This window comes from Paramormyrops kingsleyae, chromosome 22 (assembly GCF_048594095.1).
Source record: "Paramormyrops kingsleyae isolate MSU_618 chromosome 22, PKINGS_0.4, whole genome shotgun sequence".
NCBI classification, from domain to species: domain Eukaryota; kingdom Metazoa; phylum Chordata; class Actinopteri; order Osteoglossiformes; family Mormyridae; genus Paramormyrops; species Paramormyrops kingsleyae.
This window is the reverse complement of record NC_132818.1, coordinates 20856015-20878139: the sequence shown is the minus strand read 5'-3', so window position 1 is coordinate 20878139 and position 22125 is coordinate 20856015. Positions and strand designations below refer to the sequence as shown.

At 39.1% G+C, this 22125-nt stretch overlaps 1 protein-coding gene across 2 annotated transcripts in view; it reads right to left on the bottom strand.

Annotated features, from left to right (window-relative positions):
• Nucleotides 1-4834: 4834 nt before the first annotated feature.
• Nucleotides 4835-22125, bottom strand: part of crhr1 (corticotropin releasing hormone receptor 1) — a 61305-nt gene continuing 44014 nt past the window's right edge. The window contains exons 7-14 of one of the 2 annotated variants that reach the window (XM_072704863.1): nucleotides 20652-20772; nucleotides 17740-17893; nucleotides 17363-17423; nucleotides 15075-15147; nucleotides 13562-13647; nucleotides 13199-13334; nucleotides 12377-12418; nucleotides 4835-8826 (exon numbers count right to left, since the gene is read on the bottom strand). In XM_072704863.1, the coding sequence (XP_072560964.1) occupies nucleotides 8686-8826; nucleotides 12377-12418; nucleotides 13199-13334; nucleotides 13562-13647; nucleotides 15075-15147; nucleotides 17363-17423; nucleotides 17740-17893; nucleotides 20652-20772 (814 nt within the window). In that variant the 3' untranslated portion in view covers nucleotides 4835-8685. The remainder of the gene's footprint in view (nucleotides 8827-12376; nucleotides 12419-13198; nucleotides 13335-13561; nucleotides 13648-15074; nucleotides 15148-17362; nucleotides 17424-17739; nucleotides 17894-20651; nucleotides 20773-22125) is intronic. The other variant, XM_072704862.1, reaches the window with a different exon arrangement.

Sequence of the window (22125 nt, the reverse complement as noted above, 5' to 3'; positions counted from 1 at the left end):
GCATATACAACAGCCCATCCAATTGTCCCATGCAGTTATAATGGAGCAGGAAAATGCATGTGTGAGTGAATGGTGTGTGAGTGCATGGCGTGTGAGTAAATGGCGTGTGAGTGAATGACGTGTGAGTGAATGGCGTGTGAGTGAATGTGTGTGAGTGAATGGCGTGTGAGTGAATGGCGTGTGAGTGAATGGTGTGTGAGTGAATGACGTGTGAGTGAATGTGTGTGAGTGAATGGAGTGTGAGTAAATTGCATGTGAGTGAATGTGTGTGAGTGAATGTGTGTGAGTGAATGGCGTGTGAGTGAATGGAATGTGACTGTGCCCTGTGATGGGTTGGTGCCCCATCCTGGTTGTTCCCTGCCTTGAGCCTGTACCCTCCGGAATAGACTCCGGACCCCCTGCGATTCTGAATAGGGCAAGAAGTTACAGAAAATGGATGGATGGATAGATAAAATTTCTAAAACGGAATTGGAATTTCTAGGCCAAAAATGGAAGAGAGGGCCATTACCCTTGTCTGATATTACCTTTGCAAAGGCTGGAAAGATCCACTGCTCGCTTTCTGCTAAACATCCAAGAGGACCGAGGCTTCTGTAGATCACAAGAAGATGTGAGAACATGACTCAGAATAAGGACACATGTGGTCTAACATTAATTCTGACGTCCTTTCATTTTTCAATTGCTCATGTATTACCGGAATTAGTGCATGGTTTTAAAGGAATGGAATTTACAGATCACGCTTTCAGGCTGTACGTCGTTGACGGGGACACTTTTTACACGGATGCATGCCTTAAAACGTTGGGGTACTTGTTACAGCCTGTTGTTTCCCTTCCATATTTGTAAATATCCACCATTATAAAAGGAGCCAGAACTCACAGGATCTGTTCAGTGAATTCTGTGCGGAGCAGGGAGCCCAGAGGTGCGACAGTCTCATATTCACCCAAGAGTTTTTATACCATTGTCACGCCTCTTTTGTTCGCTAAAGCTGTTCTGCTAATGGAGATATTCTTACTTTTCTTGTCCTTTTGTACTCCTGTGTTGGTAAATATGTTTCTCTAGGTTGTTTCTGTCAAAAAGAGAAGCTTTTTTCCTTTGATTATGTAGTTGACTGCATAGAAATCACAGTCGATACCCTCTACTGTAAGCTTTAACAGCCTGGTTACCAAAACTGAGTATGTGTGTAACAATTAAAGGGAAATAGAATTTATTATTTATTACTATTGAAGCTATTGAAGCCGCTATTGAAAAAAAAGAAAAAAAAATTATATATATATATATAAATAATGTTTTTATGTTCTAAATACATAAGTTTCCTCCTGCCTCAATGGCTTCCAGCACCTCTTCATATTTAAAATCTACGTTAAATTTAAAATACCTGTACATATTTCATTAACTATTTATCAAGAGAATTTACCTAAATTTCAGGTAACAGGAACATGCACCTGGTCCAGGGCCTTCTTTTACTTGATGCCCTCAGGTTCCGGCGACAGGCACCAGACTTACTGCCGTTTTAAACTTGACACAAGAAGAATAATACGAGGAGAATTCAAGATTCAAAGCGTTTATTATCATATGTACAGAAAAAGTAGTATTTCTCAGTACAATGATTCACAAACAATGTCGTGATAAATGTTTTATTACTTAGACTGTGAGCAGAAGGTTTCTCAGTGTGAACACAAGAAATCCAAATGTGCAGACAAGAGTTCAGAGAACAAACTAGAATACGCTTGCTTCACGTAACTCTCCACATTAAAGTTCTGAAACAAATCCATTATTAAAAGAGGCCGATAGAGGCCGACACGCCAATCTTTTGAGCTTTCAAAACTCCTTTTGTGTAGCTTTTGTAGTCGTCTCTTGACGTGTTTCTTTTGAGCAGACTGCTATTTTCTTTTCATGAATCATGAAATAAGCATTTTGCTTTTTTTTCCCCCTGTTGTGTTTATCACAGCTGGTTACTCCCAATCCCAAGGTCACAGTTTACCAGTTACTGTTCTCCGGATTATTCTTTAGCTTTTCATATAACTAAGGATTCATAGGAAGCAAAGGAACTGTAAATAATTTAATTTAAATATCACAATATAGGGTTTCTTTTCTTCCTGGGGAGGTAAAATGCGTCAGTCGGTAGTAGGTAATCTGGGACACATGTAGCAATTGCCATTGTGATCACAAGAATACAGATAAATCCCAGAGTTCATACATTTTCAATGAAAAAATGGGACAGAAAATTGCAGTAAAGGGGGAAAAAATCTGTTCAAAGGAACAGGTAATACAAGAAAAAAAAACACTGGAATGAAGCTTTGATGTAAAAAAAAAAAGTCATGTAAATATTAACATGGCCTCAGGCTAAAATGAAAATGAAAAAAAAAATTATACTGCTGCGTATTTGTCTTATAAATGAGAAGCTGTTTCTCTGCAAGGCACGTGCTACTCTCATTGGAGAGTGCGGACCCGCCCTCCTTGGCCGTGAGCAGCCATGTTGTTTCCCCATCATGCCCAGTTTAAATGAGGTTTGACGGATTGGAAACTCTGATTGTTATTCAAACCATAGAGCATTAGAGCTACATGATGCCAGTGGTTTATTAATGTTCGTGCCATTTACAGGCAGTCCCCGCCTTAAGAGCGTCCGACAACTCATAATTACGAACGGACTGCCATAAAGCCTATTGTATTAAAAATTCGGGTTAAATACAGCGCTTCGTAATAACGAACGCTCGTGAAAACATCGCGCGACTTCAGCGGTTCGTCAGCTCGAGGTACAGTAAGTACGGTATGTAGTTACTATTATTCTTTGACTGTATTATTATTATTATATTAATACTTACCTACAAATTCGACGTAAAGACTGACTTAGATCTCGCTTGTAACCGGTGGACTGCCGGTTGCCGATATTTGTTTATTTTTTTCGTTTATTTATGCCTATTTAGGTTTTGTTCAACAAACCTATCTTCATTGTCAACAGTTTACAATGCTAAAGCCTTCACTTTAATTTCTAATCATTCAGCAAAGGACTGACTTAAACTGGGCTGTTTATAAACGGTATTAAACTGTTTATGTAACAACAAACATCCCTAGGTAGCACACGTATGTTGAAATGACACTGGTCCCATATCAGACAAAAAGGTTGAAACAACGTTGATCTTCAGCCTCTCACTTTATATCAACACTGAATCAAGGTTTTGCCACCATCAATTTTTCAATATTGAAAATCTGACCAAAAATCAATTTAGTTTCAACGCTGATAATTTAACACTGACCATAATTCAAAAATAGCTTTAAGCTACCTTGTTACCTGGTTTTAACATCAACATTAAAAGTACTACTTCTATTAAAACTACTCAAACTATTGAACAATCATGACTGATCCTATAATTTAGCTAATAGACTACAGAAAAAATTTATAGGGCATGTTAAAACTGATATTGATAAGATGTTGCTCGAGACATCACACCCCAAAGTGCCAATAAGCTTTTGGCTGGACTATGATACTGTCAGGACTGGTTCTGTTCTATTTGTTGCTTCCCTGTTTGACTACTTATTCCCCTGGATAATTGCTTCAGTGTTGTTTCCTCTCTTTGTGCCTTTGTTCTTATCATTCCTGTATGTATTTGGTTTTGTAATCCCAGTTCCTATAGGTTCTCCTAGCATTTGAGTCTTTGTGTCTAATGATTATGACTCTCACTGGTGTCTTGTTCCATGAAGCAACATTTATAAATTAGCTGGGCTAACTTAAGGTAGATGTCATGATTGTCCAATAGGAATGCTCCTTACATAAAACTCTTATTGGACAATCATGACTAATAGCTTTTTTTTTGCCTTTCCTGTTTTATTTTTGAATAATCCATGATTTTTATTATGGTGAAAACTAGAACGTCAGAAAACTAGAACAATTACAAAAACAGGACAAAAATCAGACCGCATAGGGACAGTAGGGGAATGAACAAAAAGAGATATTATTATTCATCCATTTTCCAAACCACCCATCCTTCTGGATTGGGGGGGGGGGGGGGGCGTGGTCTGGAGCCTATCCCAGAAGCTATGGGCACAAGGTGGGGAACAACCCAGGATGGGGGGCCAGCCTATTGCAGGGTGCACTCACACGCCATTCACACCTATGGGCAATATAGTAACTTCTAACTGCCGCCCCTATTACCATTATTGATAATAAATAATAATAATAAAATGCATGCACCTTACATATACATAGTTATATGTATAAGCATCAAGTAACGTATCATATAAATGATCTAACCACTACAGGACAACACAAGACAAATAAACATAGTCCCTGTCTTGACATTTGGATATCTGTCTTATAAGCTTAATTTATATATTTCTTCCTGGGGAAAATGTAAGGAGAGTTAGTAAAAAGTAAAAAGGGAAAAAATGAATAATAACAATCTAACTAATATGACAACAGAACCACTAGGTGTTATTAAGCAGTGAGTAGACTGTTGATGTTGCATACTATACTTCATGACTTCTAGCTTAAGTTAACCCGTTAACCCGTTAACCCAGCTAACTGAGAAATCCTGCTTTGTGGACCCCCCCCCCCCCCCGTTGAGGTCTTATTTTTCTGCTTGCCTTGTTTTTCACCCCCCATGGACCCTTTGTTGGACCGTTTGCTTCCTGTTCGTTAGTCTTTTTAATAAAATCCCTTTGCTGGAACAATATCCGCACTGTGGTTCACCCCTCCCATAATGCCCCTCCACAACAGATATAAATAAAGAGACGTGTAACACATGCTTTAAAGCAGCTTTCAGAGATTGTGAAATTTAGCCTGCATCTCATTCCATTTAGTCTCCATTTCATCTCCACTCCACCACAAAAGCACCACGCATACAAGTGACTAAAAAAAAAATATATATTTTAATACACAAGATCATAAGCACGTTTCATATTTCATTAAGCATCTCGACATATGCTGATACTCCTTTGGTTTCAATACAAAGTACAGTATATACAATATTGGTTCAGTTTCTGACACTTGGGGGAAAAAAAGAAGATAAACAGAATATTGCAAGTTAGTCCCACAAAACAAAGAAAGGCAACGTTAATTAAATCTGTCTTAGTCACTAAAGACATTCTGAAGGTATGTGTTCTGGAGGAAAAGAGATATATTCATATGCACAGCATGACCCTGTATATTGAAATTAAAATTGCACTCTTCTGAGGTGTATAAAAGTTTTGTGTCATGAATATTAAAATAATTTCCAAAAATTAGCACTATTACTTTCTCCAATCAAGAATGACAATAAAACTATCACAATCATGAAATATGTTAAAATATTTATAAATATAGATATATGCTAAAATATGCATTCATATTATATCATTGTTTATAAGACTCTTTTATCCAAAGCAACCTACACAGCTTACAATTTGACACATTACGCATTAATGCATTTTATATTTTACTATAGCGTTTAAACATTAGTACCAAACAGCAGAGCCTCTCCTGGAACTTCAGCCAGCTATCCTGTGGTCATCACCTAATTTTCTAAGATGTACTCTAACTGCTGCACTTATGAAGTAAACACTCAATGGAAAAATAAAAAAACATTCAACGTGTGAGATTTGGCACTAATCTTTCAACCCTTAACAGTTAAAATGGAAGTGAGTTCAAATATATTCCTTTTTTTAAACAATACTTTTTCAAAACTTACATACAACTTGTACATATTTTGCGCAAACTGTAAAAAGGCTTTCCACGGCTTTTTCTTATTTAAAAACAAAGGAAAGGGAATTTAAAGGATTGTCTCCAGAAAGCAGGCTAGCTAATGAAGAAATGTTTTTTTTCACAATGACATCTGAAGACATATTATAGGTATTGTGCTATGAATGGACACTGATGCAGTCACAGTCATCGACAATAAAAACCAAAGGGCTTTTTATACTCTGGCTAATAGTATGGGGTAAACTGCAGTGTTTCCCAATCTGGTCTCGGTGACCCATGGACAGTCCTGGGAGGGAGCAAAAATGTGGACTTTCTAGCAGGAAGCTTGGAAGGAGCAAAAACATGGACCGACTGTGGGTCCCCTAAAACTGGATTGGGATTATCTGGGGTAAAGTATCAGCACAGTTTGTAATGAAGTTTTAAAATGTCCAGAGTAAACAATAATTACTTTTTTAATAGTGTAAAAACTGTTACACTATGGCTCAGTGGAAAAGGGTAATTAACAACAGTGAATGAATGTAATTAAATATAAAATGTATTTTATGTAATATATGTTGAACGCTGTTTTTTTTTTTTAATAAACGGAAAACAATATTACAATCTATTGTCAGGTTAATGTACAAGTAGGCCAGTGACATGTTACCTAACACATCTACTGTAGCCAGCTAAGGTGAGAAGGATGACAACATTACAAAGCAAAACAGACAGAAAAGGTAAAGCTGCAAAACCTTAAAACATGATACAATGACATTCATAACATACATTCTTCTTTAGGTAAAACAATGACAGTGTGCTAGAAATGGCCACAATGACTGTGTCTTTATTTACCTGAATATGTTCAATAATTCAGTAGAAACAGGATGGCACAATCAAATTTTTTTCTCGCTTTCCAGTATATACATTTCTTTATTTCTGTCGGTGGTTTCTCTATTTTATATTGTGTGAAAAGTAAAGCAACATACTTTGACATACTGTCATCCAGACAGGCACTGTCTCAATGCCTCTTTCCACAGTCCTGAACAATATTTCCTCATTAGCATTTAAATGTGTTCAGCTGAAAGGAATGATCAAACCACACAGTTTAAAAATGATTCGTTTTCTTGAATAAGTGATACAAAATCCGATAGATAGATAAATAAATAAATAAACAAACAAACAAACAAGCAGTAACACTGATTATCATAATTTGTCCTCATATTGGCCATCTGGTAAGTTTAATTAATTACATTAAAAAATAAATAGTTCAATAATGTCTAAGTATGCATGATCATCTCTTATTGTAAACCCGGACGCTAGTGAACTAAAAGGGCTAATTATTTTTTTATCTCTTCCCACACCATTACCTGTATTTTTTAGGGTTGTTGAAGCAGTTAAAATCATTTTCAGTTTTGCTGGTGCTGCTGGCCCCATAATGGCATTGTCAACAAAGCATTACACCTCACCAGAGTCTATTTTTAACTGGGTTTGGATCTGCACACTGTCAACCTGCGCTCCACGAGAACCAAAGACAACAGCTGTGACAGGATTCCGCTCCGCCAGTCTTTCATCCCAGCAGTTTATCAGAAGGATTATTAGTTTAAAGGGATTAGAATGAGAATAACACAGCAAATAAAACTATTTATATTCACATCTCCATTAAGTCAAAATAAATTGTCAAAACGTAACTGGAAATAACCTTTTCACTTTGTCCTTCTCCATATTTCTGCCCTGAAAACTTCCATCCATTCATTCATCCATCCATCCATCCATTTTCCAAAAGTAGGTTGCTTATCCTATTCAGGGCCACGGGGGGTCCAGAGGCTATCCCGGAGGCTATCCCGGAGGCTATCCCGGAGGCTATCCCGGAGGCTATCCCGGAGGCTACGGGCACAAGCCCTCAAAACTTAACTTACATATATATACAGTGAAAATTTCCCTTTGTGGAAACTGAATATATTTCAAGCCATGACAACATGATGTTGAAAAATAAAAACAGAAAAGTTCAATATAATAATTATACAAGAAATGTTTTATCTTGATCGTTTAAATGCCATTTCAATACAAAATAAAATCCCAGGCTCAGTCAGACAACAGTAACAGTGGAACACCACAGTTACGGGTCTGCACACAACTACTGGCATGATCTTCAGCTGTTTTAAGGACTGAACACTTGTTCTAGTTCTTAGCTATTTCTACAGTCCTTTGCAGCAGTGTTTCCCAATCCAGAAGCTGCCTCCCAGCTCCCTGAATTGTGGGCTGTCTGGCAGGGAGCTGGGATGGATCAAAAACGTGGACCGTCTGCGGGTCCCTGAAGAGCAGATTGGGAAACACCGTCATACAGCACAAACAAAAGAAATTGGGTTTTGATTACACAGATCCATCCATTTATTTATTGTGGAGAGATAAAAATGTCAGGAAACTAATCCTCTCTGGTATGTTTGGATACAGAATATCTTCCTCCAATGGCTTCTCTCATTCAGAGTATTAATCATTAACATCATTAAAATAGTAAGAAAAGAAAGGACTATGCTTTGCTTGTCTCTAAACGGGGCCCATTTAGGTCAAGACATAAAGCAGAAACACTATATTTTAATTATAGACGATGGATTTTTTTCAAGTGTTTCAAGTGTATTTGAAAAAAGGCTCGATATCTGCCAACACTGATCACATTATTTATACACGATGCACCGTTGAAATTGATTGAATGTGATTGAACACGTATTAATAAGATGTCCGGCTATGAATGTCTGCAGTGAAGATGATGTTTTATCTTTACTTTAGCTTTGCATTTGTAATATTCTCCTTGCATAGATTTTGTTTCCCTTGCCTCTCATTGTTGTGTTATTGTGGATAGTAAGACTTTAGTAAGACTTTAGTAAGACTCTAATCATACTGGAATATTGTTTTATTGGATGAAAGGGGTTAGGGAGGGGATGGACAATGCTATTTGGTGAGTATACCCTGTTTGTACCATAGTTGTAGTCCCTGGTTAGCGGGGTGGCGGGGGGGGGGGGGGGGGTGTCAATGGCTGTCTCTTACACCGCTGAGGACTGCTTGATGCTGTGAAAGCTGACTCGGGTGGGCGACGTGGGGATGGACATGGCGCGTGCCACCCTGGCCCGGATAGAGTGCTTGTCCTGCCACCGGTGCCAGCGCTTCCGGACGGCCGACCGTACCTGTGGAGAGAGAGACGGGAAAGAGGGGCAGAGGAAAGCTGAGTGCCCGTCGCCGATTCGGGGGGTGGCACACCGGGGAGCCAGGGGCGTGAAAGTGAAGCCCACCACGGAGGAGCCAGCTGGTGAGGAAGTCACACGGGAGCAGGGCCAGAAGATCCCGAGCGTTCACCTCCAACCCAAAGCCATTCCCAAAAAAGTCCTGCCAGGACTGAGCAATAATTAATATCCTGGCTGGCCTTGCACTGTTGGGGCCCCGGGCGGGACAGGAAAAGGTTCAATATTCTAGCTGTTTTTATATATATATATATACACACACACACACACACACACACACACACACACACACACACACACACACACAACATATATATATTTATATATATGACAAATAATATAGATCTTGAAAGAGGGATGCTTATAGAATGGATGATACAGGATTGCCATTGAAAACGTACAACCTAGAAACCCAGACAAATACAGGAAGCTCATGTAAACATCCCACACACACAGCTGCTACAGCATTCAAGCTTCAAGCCGTATATATCTACAGCAATTCTGATACAGGCGTCTGTTTCTTATTATAAACTGCGCAGAACGAGATCATAACCATTGAGACTGACTAAATAGCATCATGAAAGCATAATTTTGTGGTTGAAGACGCAGTTATTATTAAACGAGCCAATGAAATGTATAATTACCTGAATAGTGTGAAAATTTTTAAGCCTACAGTACGGTTTTAGTTTGTGCTCAGCTAGCTAAGACCAAATTACATGTTGAAGCACAAAGCTTTTCAGCAATGCTCTTCTGTGACTGATTTCCCTGCTCCCATGTGGGGCTGCTAATCTTAAACAGTAGAAAGAAGTCATAGTTAGCAAGCCAGCTGCTGTTGGAACATTCTCCAAGCAGGTCTCCCGCCAAAAGATTTCCAGATTTCCAACTAGTGACAATTTTCCAATAAGCTTTTTAGATAAAAATCTAAGTACCTAATCTATGTGGAAAGGACATTTCAGTACTTATAAAATGAAGGTATGAGCTAAGAAAACCAGCCCATGGGCGTTTATGCAGGCATGTAAAACCAAAGAATCTTTGACACCGACATCTGTGTTGGTTTAGAGCAGTGTTTTCAAATCCATTCCTGGGGGACTCCCAGACAGTCCACATATTTGCTCCCTCCCAGCTCCTTGCCAGACAGTCCACATTTTTGCTCCCTCCCAGCTCCCTGCCAGACAGTCCACATTTTTGCTCCCTCCCAGCTCCCTGCCAGACAGTCCACATTTTTGCTCCCTCCCAGCTCCCTGCCAGACAGTCCAAATTTTCCTGCCTCCCAGCTCCCTGCCAGACAGTCCACATTTTTGCTCCCTCCCAGCTCCCTGCCAGACAGTCCACATTTTTGCTCCCTCCCAGCTCCCTGCCAGACAGTCCAAATTTTCCTGCCTCCCAGCTCCCTGCCAGACAGTCCACATTTTTGCTCCCTCCCAGCTCCCTGCCAGACAGTCCACATTTTTGCTCCCTCCCAGCTCCCTGCCAGACAGTCCACATTTTTGCCCTTTAGGGAGCTGGGAGGGAACGAAAACACGGACTGTCTGGGGTCCCTAAGGACCGGATTAGAAAACACTGGCCTGCAGAAGTGTTCACAATAAATAAGGGCAATAATGGGCCCTTTCTCTACTCTCTGTTTACAAGACTGTAAACAATTACCCTAGGCAAAGTCACAGGGAGCCTGGATCCTATCCCAAGCAGCACAGGCACAAAGTTGGGGTACACCCTGGACAGGACTGCCAGTCCATCATAGATGCAGTCATACACTGCAACCAATTCAGAGATGCCATTCAGCCTGGTCACATGTAAGGAGAAAAGCCCACACGACTCGGGAAAAGCATTAAACTAAGCACACACAGTACAGGATGCATTCGAACCCCTAACCCTTAGGATGTGAGAAAACAAATTTACTGCCAGCAGATCCATTTCACCATTTTAATGTTCGTTATTAATATTTATTTGTTTAAAATTCCATAAATGTTTGTAACGTGGGCGGAGCACTGAGGACGGCTGCCCCAAGTCATAAAATTCCCCACTGCTAAGTCTTGCACAGACCTCTGCCAAGAATACGCTGTAGTTCAAGCTGTGGTTCAGCGGTATTTGTGTTTGCAGCCTCTAGCCACTGTTTTGGTGGGTTCTTATGCAACAGACCCTTAGAATTACCCTCACCCCTGTCCTGCCCGCATTTTCCTCCCTGTACTTACACTACCAGTCAAACGTTTTTACACACCATGGGTTTTTACCACTTTTCTGTTTATTTCATAAACAGCAGATTTTTTATTCTTGTTAACTACTGGAAACTAGTGAACAACTACAGATGAAAATATAAGTCAAATAAAACAAGTTTTCTTCATAACATGGAAAGAGTTTGTAACAGTGCATGTCTGACATCCCATTAACTGGTTGTGTGGAGATGGCATAGTCACATTCTTGACTGTCCTTTAGATTAGTAGTTAACGGTTTTATCCCATGACACAGAGCAGTATTTAATGTTCCTTGTAGAAAGAGTGCCTCTGCTGTTATAACTGCTAGAGAAGGTTACTTTGATGAATCAAAGATATGACATTTGCTTGCTAATAAAGTTTCTGAAATGGTGAACATACTGTAAATGTATTTGTTAGAAAAGAATATTGAGCGTATTTTTAGTAAATGTTAAGGGAGTACCATGCAAATGTAGAAAAACTTTTGACTGGAAGTGTAAGTCTGGACCCATAACAGACCCTCAATTTATTGTCAAATGATCATTGCAGTATTAATTTACACCATTAATGGAATTATAATTCGTAGATGCAAACAAACCATGAAAATGCATAAATAAATATCCTTATTTTATGGTACAAACACAGAATCCAGTAGTTTATATTTATTAAATTATTGAGTCCATAAATATGAACAGACAAACTTGACAAAGATTTCTAACACATAGCCTAACTTTATTAAACCTGAATATTAGTCTATATGCATTTGTTTCTTTGATTGAAATTACTCAAAAATCTGGCATTCATCAGTAAAAGAACAGCACAACATTCTAGCTGCATTGATTTAATTGCTCCTGTATAAGTGGAGAAATATATTGCTGGTGTTTGTAGGAAAATCAGATTTAAACAAGAACACTGGTTGTTTGGCCCTATTATAATATAATATGGAGGATGTGTACAAGGTGCTTTGGAAAATCCACAAGCATGTCATTCATTTTACAAAGAGTGACCCTTACTGAGATTCAAATAAAACCATTTCCTATTTATATCTCAGAGGAGATAATACTCATCTCTTCTTGGGCACAAAGCCCTGACACAAATGATTTTCACAATAAAAGGAGCGTAAATTCTTAGCCAGGTTATATAATTTTCCTACACTGCAATTCCAGAGCACAAAGGGTGTGTTTACAATTATTGTCAGTAGATTTTTGTGAGAGAATGAAAGAGAGAGAGTGAGAGAGACAGACAGACATATAAAAATCTCATTACGCTCTAAAAGGGAGTAGATTTGGAGTGAGACATGGCATGCTTACCTCACTGTTTAAGAAGCAGTAGAACACTGATACAAAGAAGCCCTGGAGTTGGGAGAGGAAGGCAAAAAAAGAGAAGATAATGATGTCGAAGACGGAATCATTAAATACAAAACATACAGCAATGGATCTTCAGTGTGAGCCTTTTATATGGAATTACAGTACAATCTTTATTTCGCTCATTTATCTGATCTTCATCCATGACATTTCGCGTCAGCTGGCAGTAATAAGGAACATCCTCAGCGAAATATAGTAAAGAAAGTATACCTGCAATATCATCCATCCATCCATCCATCCATCCATCCATCCATCCATCCATCCATCCATCCATCCATCCATCCATCCATCCATCCATCCATCCATCCATCCATCCATCCTAGAGTCCAAGAGGGCAGCATAGTGCACAAGGCTAGAATACACCCTGAATGGGATGCCAATTCTTCACTGTGTCATAAATTCATACATCAACCACTATTTGAAATATGAGGTGGAGTTTAATTTTTTGGAAACCATCAATCTTCACTGGTTAGTTTGAATACTGGATTTTGGTTGAAATGCATTTTCTATACAAGAGCATAACCTTGGGTTAAGCATTGTGGGGTTGAAGTTTTCACCCATTTAAGGGAGTCCCAGGGGGTGTATTGGCTGATTATTTGGGGGTGGGGTTTATAACCCTCCTTCCTCCCCACAATTTACCCCATGTAAAATATAAAAGCCTTGACACACCCCTTAATCAGGCCATGTAAAATGTAATTAAACCATTCATTGTGGCATAGCCTAGTACTTTTACAAAGTGAAAATCGGGGCTACTGTGAAGTAGCTTACCTGAAAAGATTCCAGAAATGAGTTAAAGTATATAAATACAATCTGTGAAATTTCATCCTCTCCAGGGTTTACAAAGAACAACATGTAAGTAATGCCAAGGAGAGGCAGGAGGACCAGTGTCGCTTTCACAGCTTTCCTATGGAGACACAAACATGCACATCAACGGTTTGCTACTAATTTACTGCTGGCATCAAAGGTGTGAAGAGCTGCTAAACTGCTTGTCCTGTTAAAACGACACCACACTTTTTCAAACACTGAATGGTAAAGGGTATCTTAAACAATAATATGTTTTGTGGCTGGATATTTCATATATTAGCATTATCTCCCATAATGCATTATGGTTGTTTGCTTTTTCTGCATCACCTGTACTGTATCGTCTCCGATGTGGTGGAAGCTCTGAGCTTGGTCATGAGGATCCTCACAATGTTGAAAAGGAAAATGAAGTTGATCTGGGGAAGCGAGACAATTCAGATATAGAGGCCTGCATATATTTGGAAAGTGAACAATGGATTTCATTGAATGTCCACAAACTCCACACACAGTGAACAGACAGAATATGAGTGTCAGGGTTCTTCAGTTCTAATAGTCTGATGGGGAGTTCCAGGTATTTATCCTGTAATGGGGTCGTCACCTTGAAAGTGGTCATTGACACACCCTGCTTTGCAACAAGTCGTTAGGGTGACTTGGGGTGTGAAACTTTGGTTCCACCTGAGCCGAGGTGTGAACCATTCACAGGTGCCCCTCACATTTAAATCACCTGGACAGGGATCTCAAGACTGTGCTATAGGTGGCTGATTATTTCTGTCTTAAGGCTCCACCTCTGTTCAGTGATGGTTGTTCCTCTTGGACGTAGACGGCCTCCTTTACTCTCATCTCAAACCACCTCTTCTCTGTCCAAAATGTGCACATTTGTATTCTCAAAGGAGTGTCCCTTCTCCCATGTTCTGGACGACTGAGAACCCACACAGACGAGTGTCAGGGTCTGTCCCTGTCTTGTCTGTCATCCCCCTGTTTGGCCAGCAGGTGTCACTGGCCATCCCATCATTTTTTGCTGTATTCTGTAAGTGTAACACCCTTCTTTCTTCATTCTTCTTGTTCTCTTAGTATGTTCCCCTGCTCCCCGGGACTCCTTATGGTCCGTTTTGGTTCTAGTGTCATTCGAGTTCAGTTTCAGTAAACTTTCTGTTTCCAAGCCACTCTGTGGATTATTCCTGACCATCCTTGTGTGACAATGAGTGAAAACAAAGATTTTTTCAGGTTCAATTGCTTGACATAAATTCTTTGGTGTCACCTTAATCAACTCATTCTATTAGAATTGTGACAGAGTGATAGTATCAACACTGTCCTGCTCCTCTATTAGATCAACATAGAAGAGAAATGTCAGTGAGAACATTAGTATTGCTCATTGGCTAGTCAATTGAAAGGTAAGACTGTAATGAGTATAAGTTGGCAATTATGTTATTATTATTATTGAACAATGCATGATTGTTTGTTGTTTGTTGCTACTTACCAATCAAGGTTTGAGTTATTTTTGTTCATGAGAGCAAATGATCATCTCATTAGGAGCATGTGGCGGTAATGAGAGCCAATGTCCTAACTGATTACGAGCTGGACTCTTTAACAACACAATTATTATTGAGTTTTCAGCGATATTACATCTGGCTGCAGTCGAAGCTTTAAAGAGTTGAATGTGAATAATCACGTTTTGGTAACTGACTATTTTGAATTTTAGAAGAATTTTGAGAGATGGTGTCACTACACTGTTGATGATGGATTACATATTACATGTATATTAAATACAGGGTTTTATATACTTGGTATACATACTTTATACATTTAACACAAAACACTTTATACATAAAACACAAGATCTCACCAGCAATACCAGGATCATTGGACCTTGGTAAATGTAGTCTGTGTAAACACCTGCCCTCTTTCCGAACCAGCACCTGAAATTACAGGAAGAGACGGAAATTCACCGCATTTGTCAAGGGCTGAAAAATTATTGGGGTTAAAGAGACCTAATTTACACAGTGACAGCATGCGATATCACGTGTAATATAGGCCGGGCACGGCTTTTGGTTTATTTAAATATTCAGCAGCACCAGATAAAGCAACGCTGGGAAAAGGGTAATGGATATTCCAAGAGTGAGGCAGGCCAGTGGCGTCCACCTGCGATGGTGCTGTTCCAGGTGCTTTTTAGCGCGTGCTGCTGTCCATTTTGGGTGGGTTCCTCATCGTGATTTGCGATTATGGTGTCGGCAGAGAGGAGAGTCTTTTTTTATGGCTCAAATACTGAAACTATGATGGTGTCTTAACATAGTGCTGATATTAGCAAAAAGAGGTAAGGAGAACTTGAGGGGTTCTAACAGTAGACCCATTATTAGATAATTATAAAAGATATTTATACTATTAGATATTTATACATTATATAAAATAATATAAAAAGCATACATGACATGCACTATATGGACAAAATAACTGGGACACCTGACCATTACATCCACAGGAACTTTTATGACGTCCCATTCTAAATCCACAGGCATCAGTATGGAGCTGCCCCCCCTTTGCAGATGTAACAGCGGCCCCTCTTCTGGGAAGGCTTTCCACAAGTTTATGGAGTGTGTCTGTGGGAATATTTGCCCATTCATCCAGAAGAGCATTTGTGAGGTCAGGCATTGATGTTGGATGTGAAGGCCTGGCTCACAATATCTGTTCTAGTTCATCCCTAAGGTGTTCAGTGGGGCTGAGGTCAGGACTCAGTCAAGTTCTTACACACCAAACTCACTCAACCATGTCTTTATGGACCTTGCTTTGAGCACTGAGGCACAGTCATGTGGGAGAGAAGAGGGACTTCTCCAAACTGTCCCCACAAAGATGGACGCAGAAAATTGTCCAAAATGTCCGGGTATGTTGAAGCATTAAGAGTTCCCTTCACTAGGCCAGCCCCTGAAAAACATCCCCATATTATTACCCCCCCTCCACAATACAGTCAGGTAGGTAATGTTCTCCAGGCATCTGCCAAACCCAGGCCACCAGATCCAGATCAGACCACCAGACAGAGAAGCGCGATTCGTCACTCCACAGAACATGTTTCCACTGCTCCATAACGACCCATTCTCTTACAAATGTTTGTAATCCCGACTGCGTGGCTGGTTCCCATTGTATACCTGTTGCAATGGGTCTGAATGAAACGCCTGAATTCAGTGATTAAGGGGTGTGTCCCTATACTTTTGTCCATATAGTGAAAAACAGTACTGTGCAGAAGACTTAGAAAAGATTTAAGGCTATTTATCTAGGTAGTATTTGCTCACAAAAACACAATTTGACATTAGAACATATGCAAATTAACAGAAACACAATAAAAATGGAAAATAAAAATGTTCTCCAAAAAGTGACCTATATCTTGTTGCATGGCTACATGAACACCACTTTGGTCTCCAAACCTGTCCTCAGGAGGACCTCAGTCATTCCACGTATTCATTAAATTTCACCACCAGCTCGATTAATTATTTTAATTAGTTAGTTAAATAACTCAATGAGGCATTTATTAGCCAAATAAGGTGGGTTAGTGTACACGTGAAAAATACATTGGCGTATTGGATGGTTGCAGCAAATCCTAGAGTAACTTTAGGAGAGGTTTTAAAAAGGCTAAGTTAGCACACTTTGAGAAACATAATATCATGGTTCATCACTAACACGAAGATTACACCAACATTAAACGTCATTTTCTTTGACTGTCTAAGATTTTTGCACAGTAATTTATCTTCCAACCACTTCTCCAGTACAGGATTGTAGGTGTACATATATGAATATAGATTGGTGTTACATAAGTGACATTAAATATGTACAGCATATACTATTAGTTATGTAACACCAATCAACCACTGTTTGTGCAATAAAAAATGTTTGTGCTGTCTGTGAAGGTGAAATAAAGGTGATTTAAAAACCTCACATGCAAAAAATGACCCGGGATTAAATAACCTTTTAATGACTAGAGTAGAAATTTGATTGTGCACAGAAATGAAACTAATGGGTGTCAAACCTGCCAATTTCTATGTTCCACAGTGAAAAGGAAGCAATTTAGAACAGAGAGGCTCAGCCATATCAGGCAACGAAAGGATAGGAGATAATCAAAGGAATCAAAAGGACAGAAAGACTCACTTTTCATTATCATAATACAGCTTGCCGATGGCCCAGGCAAAAATAATTGGAAAGGGAATGCCTAAAAGCAACAAAAGGAGTCATTATTTTCCTAAGCAAAAGTTAGCCAGAAAAAAATGTATACATACTATATATTTGAACGTGAAACAAAAATCAAAATCGTGGAATTATCATTACTCTACAATTATAATCACAACAATTTTAACACAAACACCTTTCACATATATTGTGCTTTGGTCATGTATGGATAATATGTTCATTTAAGTGCATGCAATCATTTTCATGAACAGCCAATCACCATTTCCGACTAGTATGAGATCATATCAGCAAGAAAACGCTGCACTACCACTAGGGGCAGCGTTCAGCCTCATACTCACACCAGCCGATACAGATGAACATCCATTTGCGCAGCTTATCTGTAGAGTAGGTGAGCACTATGGCCGTGTGAAGGTAGCAGCCCTCGCCAAACATCCAGAAGAAGTTGGTGACATGGAAATAATTATACGCTGCCGTAACCAGCCGACACCAGATCTTAACAAAGGGCGAAAAGGCAAGGTTTAAAAGGCTGATCTGGTACTGCTCTGCTGTAGGAGAGTTTATTTAATAAACCAGGGTTCTTCAAATCTGGATTTTGATTCCAAATCCAGGTCGTGTTTTCAGTTCTTCCAGGCAGTTAAGTTAGTTGAATAATTACTGATTCTGATTGGTCAGAGGCTTCACACCGGCTCACAGGTAAAGGAAGGCTGGGAAATCACGAGGACCATGATTTGAGTAGCCCTGTAATAAGCTACTCCTATAAGGTTTTTTTTTCCATGTGAGATGTAATGATGACAGACTATTGTACTCGAGGCTTCAGTGATATTCCATTGCATTCAATTATAGCTAAAAAAAAAACAAAACAGATGCACCAGAGGTTGACATCAATACCCAAGGTTGGCGTTGACTTTCGAGGAAAATCTATTTCCACAATAACCATCCTTTAGGTGTCCCTGAGAGACAATGTTTGGCATCCACACAACACTCTCAGCTCCAGTTAATTTGTCTGTGTCCAGAAACAAGCCTTTTCGGTTAACCTGACCTTAAACTACAACTACATGAAGCATTAGCTGACATGACTTGCTGGGGGGCAGCTGGACGCAGCGACAGCATCAGACAATCAATTGTAGCCCAAACGTATAATTTGCCATTGTTTACTGAAAATCAAAACACATTTTCATAGCTGCGATAAACAAACAGTCCCCATTTAATTATCCCGGTGTAATTCTATGCATTTATAAAAGGGAGAATGCCAGTTTCTACTGAGAAAGATGAGATGATGAATTTTATCAGCGTGCTCCAAACAGACATCAGAAACATTTTTGTTTTCATTACCTTTGATAATATCATGTCACGATTATATCTTTCAAAAATGAATAAAAGTGTGTGCCAGAGTGTCCTTAATTATAATTGTAATTATTTGGCTAGTGGCTTCAGTAAACCGAATTGCTTTTTAACACATTTGACAAGCATCAATGAAGAAGATGCCCTTTAAGTTAGTCTGGTAAAAAGCTACCGTAAATCTCTGCTTTACCTGTTTAGATAGCTCCGCTATGCAGACTCCATGGTTTGTTTCAGTACCAGTCATCCAAGAAACATCATGGATTTTATGGACTCAAAAGTCACCAAACAAGACTTTATTATTGTAAAGTGTCTATGGCTGTTCAGTGGCTTATGCAGGTATTATTAAAGCTTTAGAAGTGCTACTATACACAGGAATTTTTTGAAGCTTTAGAAGTGCTACTTTACGCAGGTGTTATTAAAGCTTTAGAAGTGCTACTTTACACAGGTGTTATTAAAGCTTTAGAAGTGCTACTTTACACAGGTGTTATTAAAGCTTTAGAAGTGCTACTTTACGCAGGTGTTATTAAAGCTTTAGAAGTGCTACTATACGCAGGTATTTTTGAAGCTTTAGAAGTGCTACTTTGCGCAGGTGTTATTAAAGCTTTAGAAGTGCTACTTTACGCAGGTGTTATTAAAGCTTTAGAAGTGCTACTTTGCGCAGGTGTTATTAAAGCTTTAGAAGTGCTACTTTGCGCAGGTGTTATTAAAGCTTTAGAAGTGCTACTTTGCGCAGGTGTTATTAAAGCTTTAGAAGTGCTACTTTACGCAGGTGTTATTAAAGCTTTAGAAGTGCTACTATACGCAGGTATTTTTGAAGCTTTAGAAGTGCTACTTTGCGCAGGTGTTATTAAAGCTTTAGAAGTGCTACTTTACACAGGTGTTATTAAAGCTTTAGAAGTGCTACTTTACGCAGGTGTTATTAAAGCTTTAGAAGTGCTACTATACGCAGGTATTTTTGAAGCTTTAGAAGTGTTACTTTGCGCAGGTGTTATTAAAGCTTTAGAAGTGATACTTTTTGCAATGTATCTGTCTTATTTAATTAATGTATAATGTCTTCTTTTGAATATGTATGCTTCCAGTTTGTTGTCCCTGGACTTTAGTTTTCTTTCAAAATAAGTATTATTGATCAAATGCTAAAATTTTGAGTAATAGCAAAAAAAAATAAAAAATTAGTTAATAAATTATATCACTTTATCCTTGTAGTATGGCCATTCATATAATTGTATAATCAGAAAACTAAAATGTAGATTGTGGTTCATACATTTTGTGTGGAGACCTGTTATGCGTACTGGTTCTCTCCCTCCCAGGTACTTTGCTGCACAGACAGGTGTTTGAATGCATTTATTTTTCAAAGCTCTGATTTATATCAACATGATTGAATGAGTCAAAGTCATTTGCTCAGTTGTACATAAGGCTGCTGAGTATGTATTTAAATGGACCAGGTGCTCCGTCCAGCTAAAGGACTGAGAAAGTATGGAATAATGTCTCAGGGTCCCACGTATCAGCACTTCACATACTGCTAGTATCGGAAATTATAGGATTCCCATTTTCTGAATCTACAATCTATGTTTTCATAATTTTTTTTGCCATGGTTCCAGACTTGTCAATGACTGTCTGCTATTCTGTGATTCTTTTTTCAGAGATTTAAAACTTGATTTAGTTGACAGCGTAGAATAGAGGTGAGAATTCTTAGCATATTCCCTATATTCCATTTGGAAATGCCATAATTTCTAAGCAGCTATCTGCAGTAGCTCATATTCTCAGATAAAGGGTGAAGGAAGTTTTTGAACCCTACTGCTGAATTGGCTTTTAAATCTTACTCTGCATCTTCCAGTATTTAAGTAACAAATCTGTCCCTGTGTTTGTTTAATTATCACTGTGCACATCTGGGCCGGAGTGACACACTCACCACGTTGCTCTCGTGGACCTTTGGGTTCATGGTGAGTTGGACGATGAACCAGGTCGCGTTGCGTAAGATGAAGGCGCTGATGAGGTTCCAGTGAATGATGTTCCTCAGGCAGCGGATGCTCCTGTCCGCAGAGAGAGAGACACAACAGGGCATAGTGAGACTCTTAGTGTACAAAAAACATGTCCACTTCTAGTTTAAGGGCTCGGTGTGGTTGTTATAGAAGATTCCTATTTATTCTTCTCAACCGTACCAGGTCTTTGAGAGGACGGGCCTCATTATTCAAGATAGAGTACAGCTTAGACAGCATTCTTCCATCCACCACTTATTCCAAGGAGTCCCAATACAGAGGAAACTTCCTTCAAAAGTTGGCTTCACCTACCAGCCCACTTCACCTTGGCGTTACCCTAGCGGTGAAGAACATGATGCCAGCTATGACTAGTAAAACTGTCTAAAACTGCAGGAGCTAGAGTACCTGGTGAGGCAGGGGCAAGAGTCCTCGGTGAGGTAGGGATGAGTTCCCTGTTAGGCAGGGGCAAGAGTCCCTTATGGAGAACATGGGTGGTTAAAGCCCCACAGTTCTGGTGGCATCTTATTTTTTTGTGTTTATTTTAATATGTTTCTCTTTCTGCTTTTAAAATGTCTGAAAGCACTTCTGAACCCTGTGGTTTAAGCAGTGCCTTATAAATAAAGATTGACTGAATGATTAATCAACTTGCAACTACTGATGTGGATGAAGTGTGGCCAGTCAGTTAGGTAATCTGTGGCCCAGGCAGCCACAGCATTCCCAGACGGCATCGCTTTTATCTTCTTCCACAATAGGGAAGGCTGGATGGTGTCAAACATGCGAGAAGTCAAAGAGCATCTTTATGTTTCTGCTCGACTTGTCTAGGTATGATTAGGCTCTCTTAAGCAGGTACATGACAGCATCTGCGATATACCTGTCAGGCAGACAAACTGTAGCAAGTCTAAGATCTCCATGAGTTTTTGGTGCTGGAGAACCAGCCTATGTAATGTCATAAACAAGGGACTTGTTTTTCGTAACTTAATAACTTTGTAATTTACAACATAATTGAAACAAGTTCTACTATATTTATATATTTATGCTGTTGTAAAACCCAAAGATAAATGCATGGAAAATGTGAAACCACTTAATGACTTTATATTGTTTGATATCCAGTTTCTGTTTCTTCTTGTTTCTGTACAGTGCTCATCTAAATGAGTTATACGTTTCGTTGAGCTAATGTGTCCACCTACTGGACAGACTGATTATGAATTTCACCACAGTGCACATTATATGTTATTTGTACATTACAAATGCTTTGTAAAGATTTCTAAACTTAAATATATTAGCACAAAGATATATAAATATAATATTTAGGTTGCAATAAGCAAATGGGGAGCAAAGTATGTCATTAACGAAGAAGATAGGCCGATGAAAAAAGCAATTCAATGATGGATATTATAAAGCAGGACT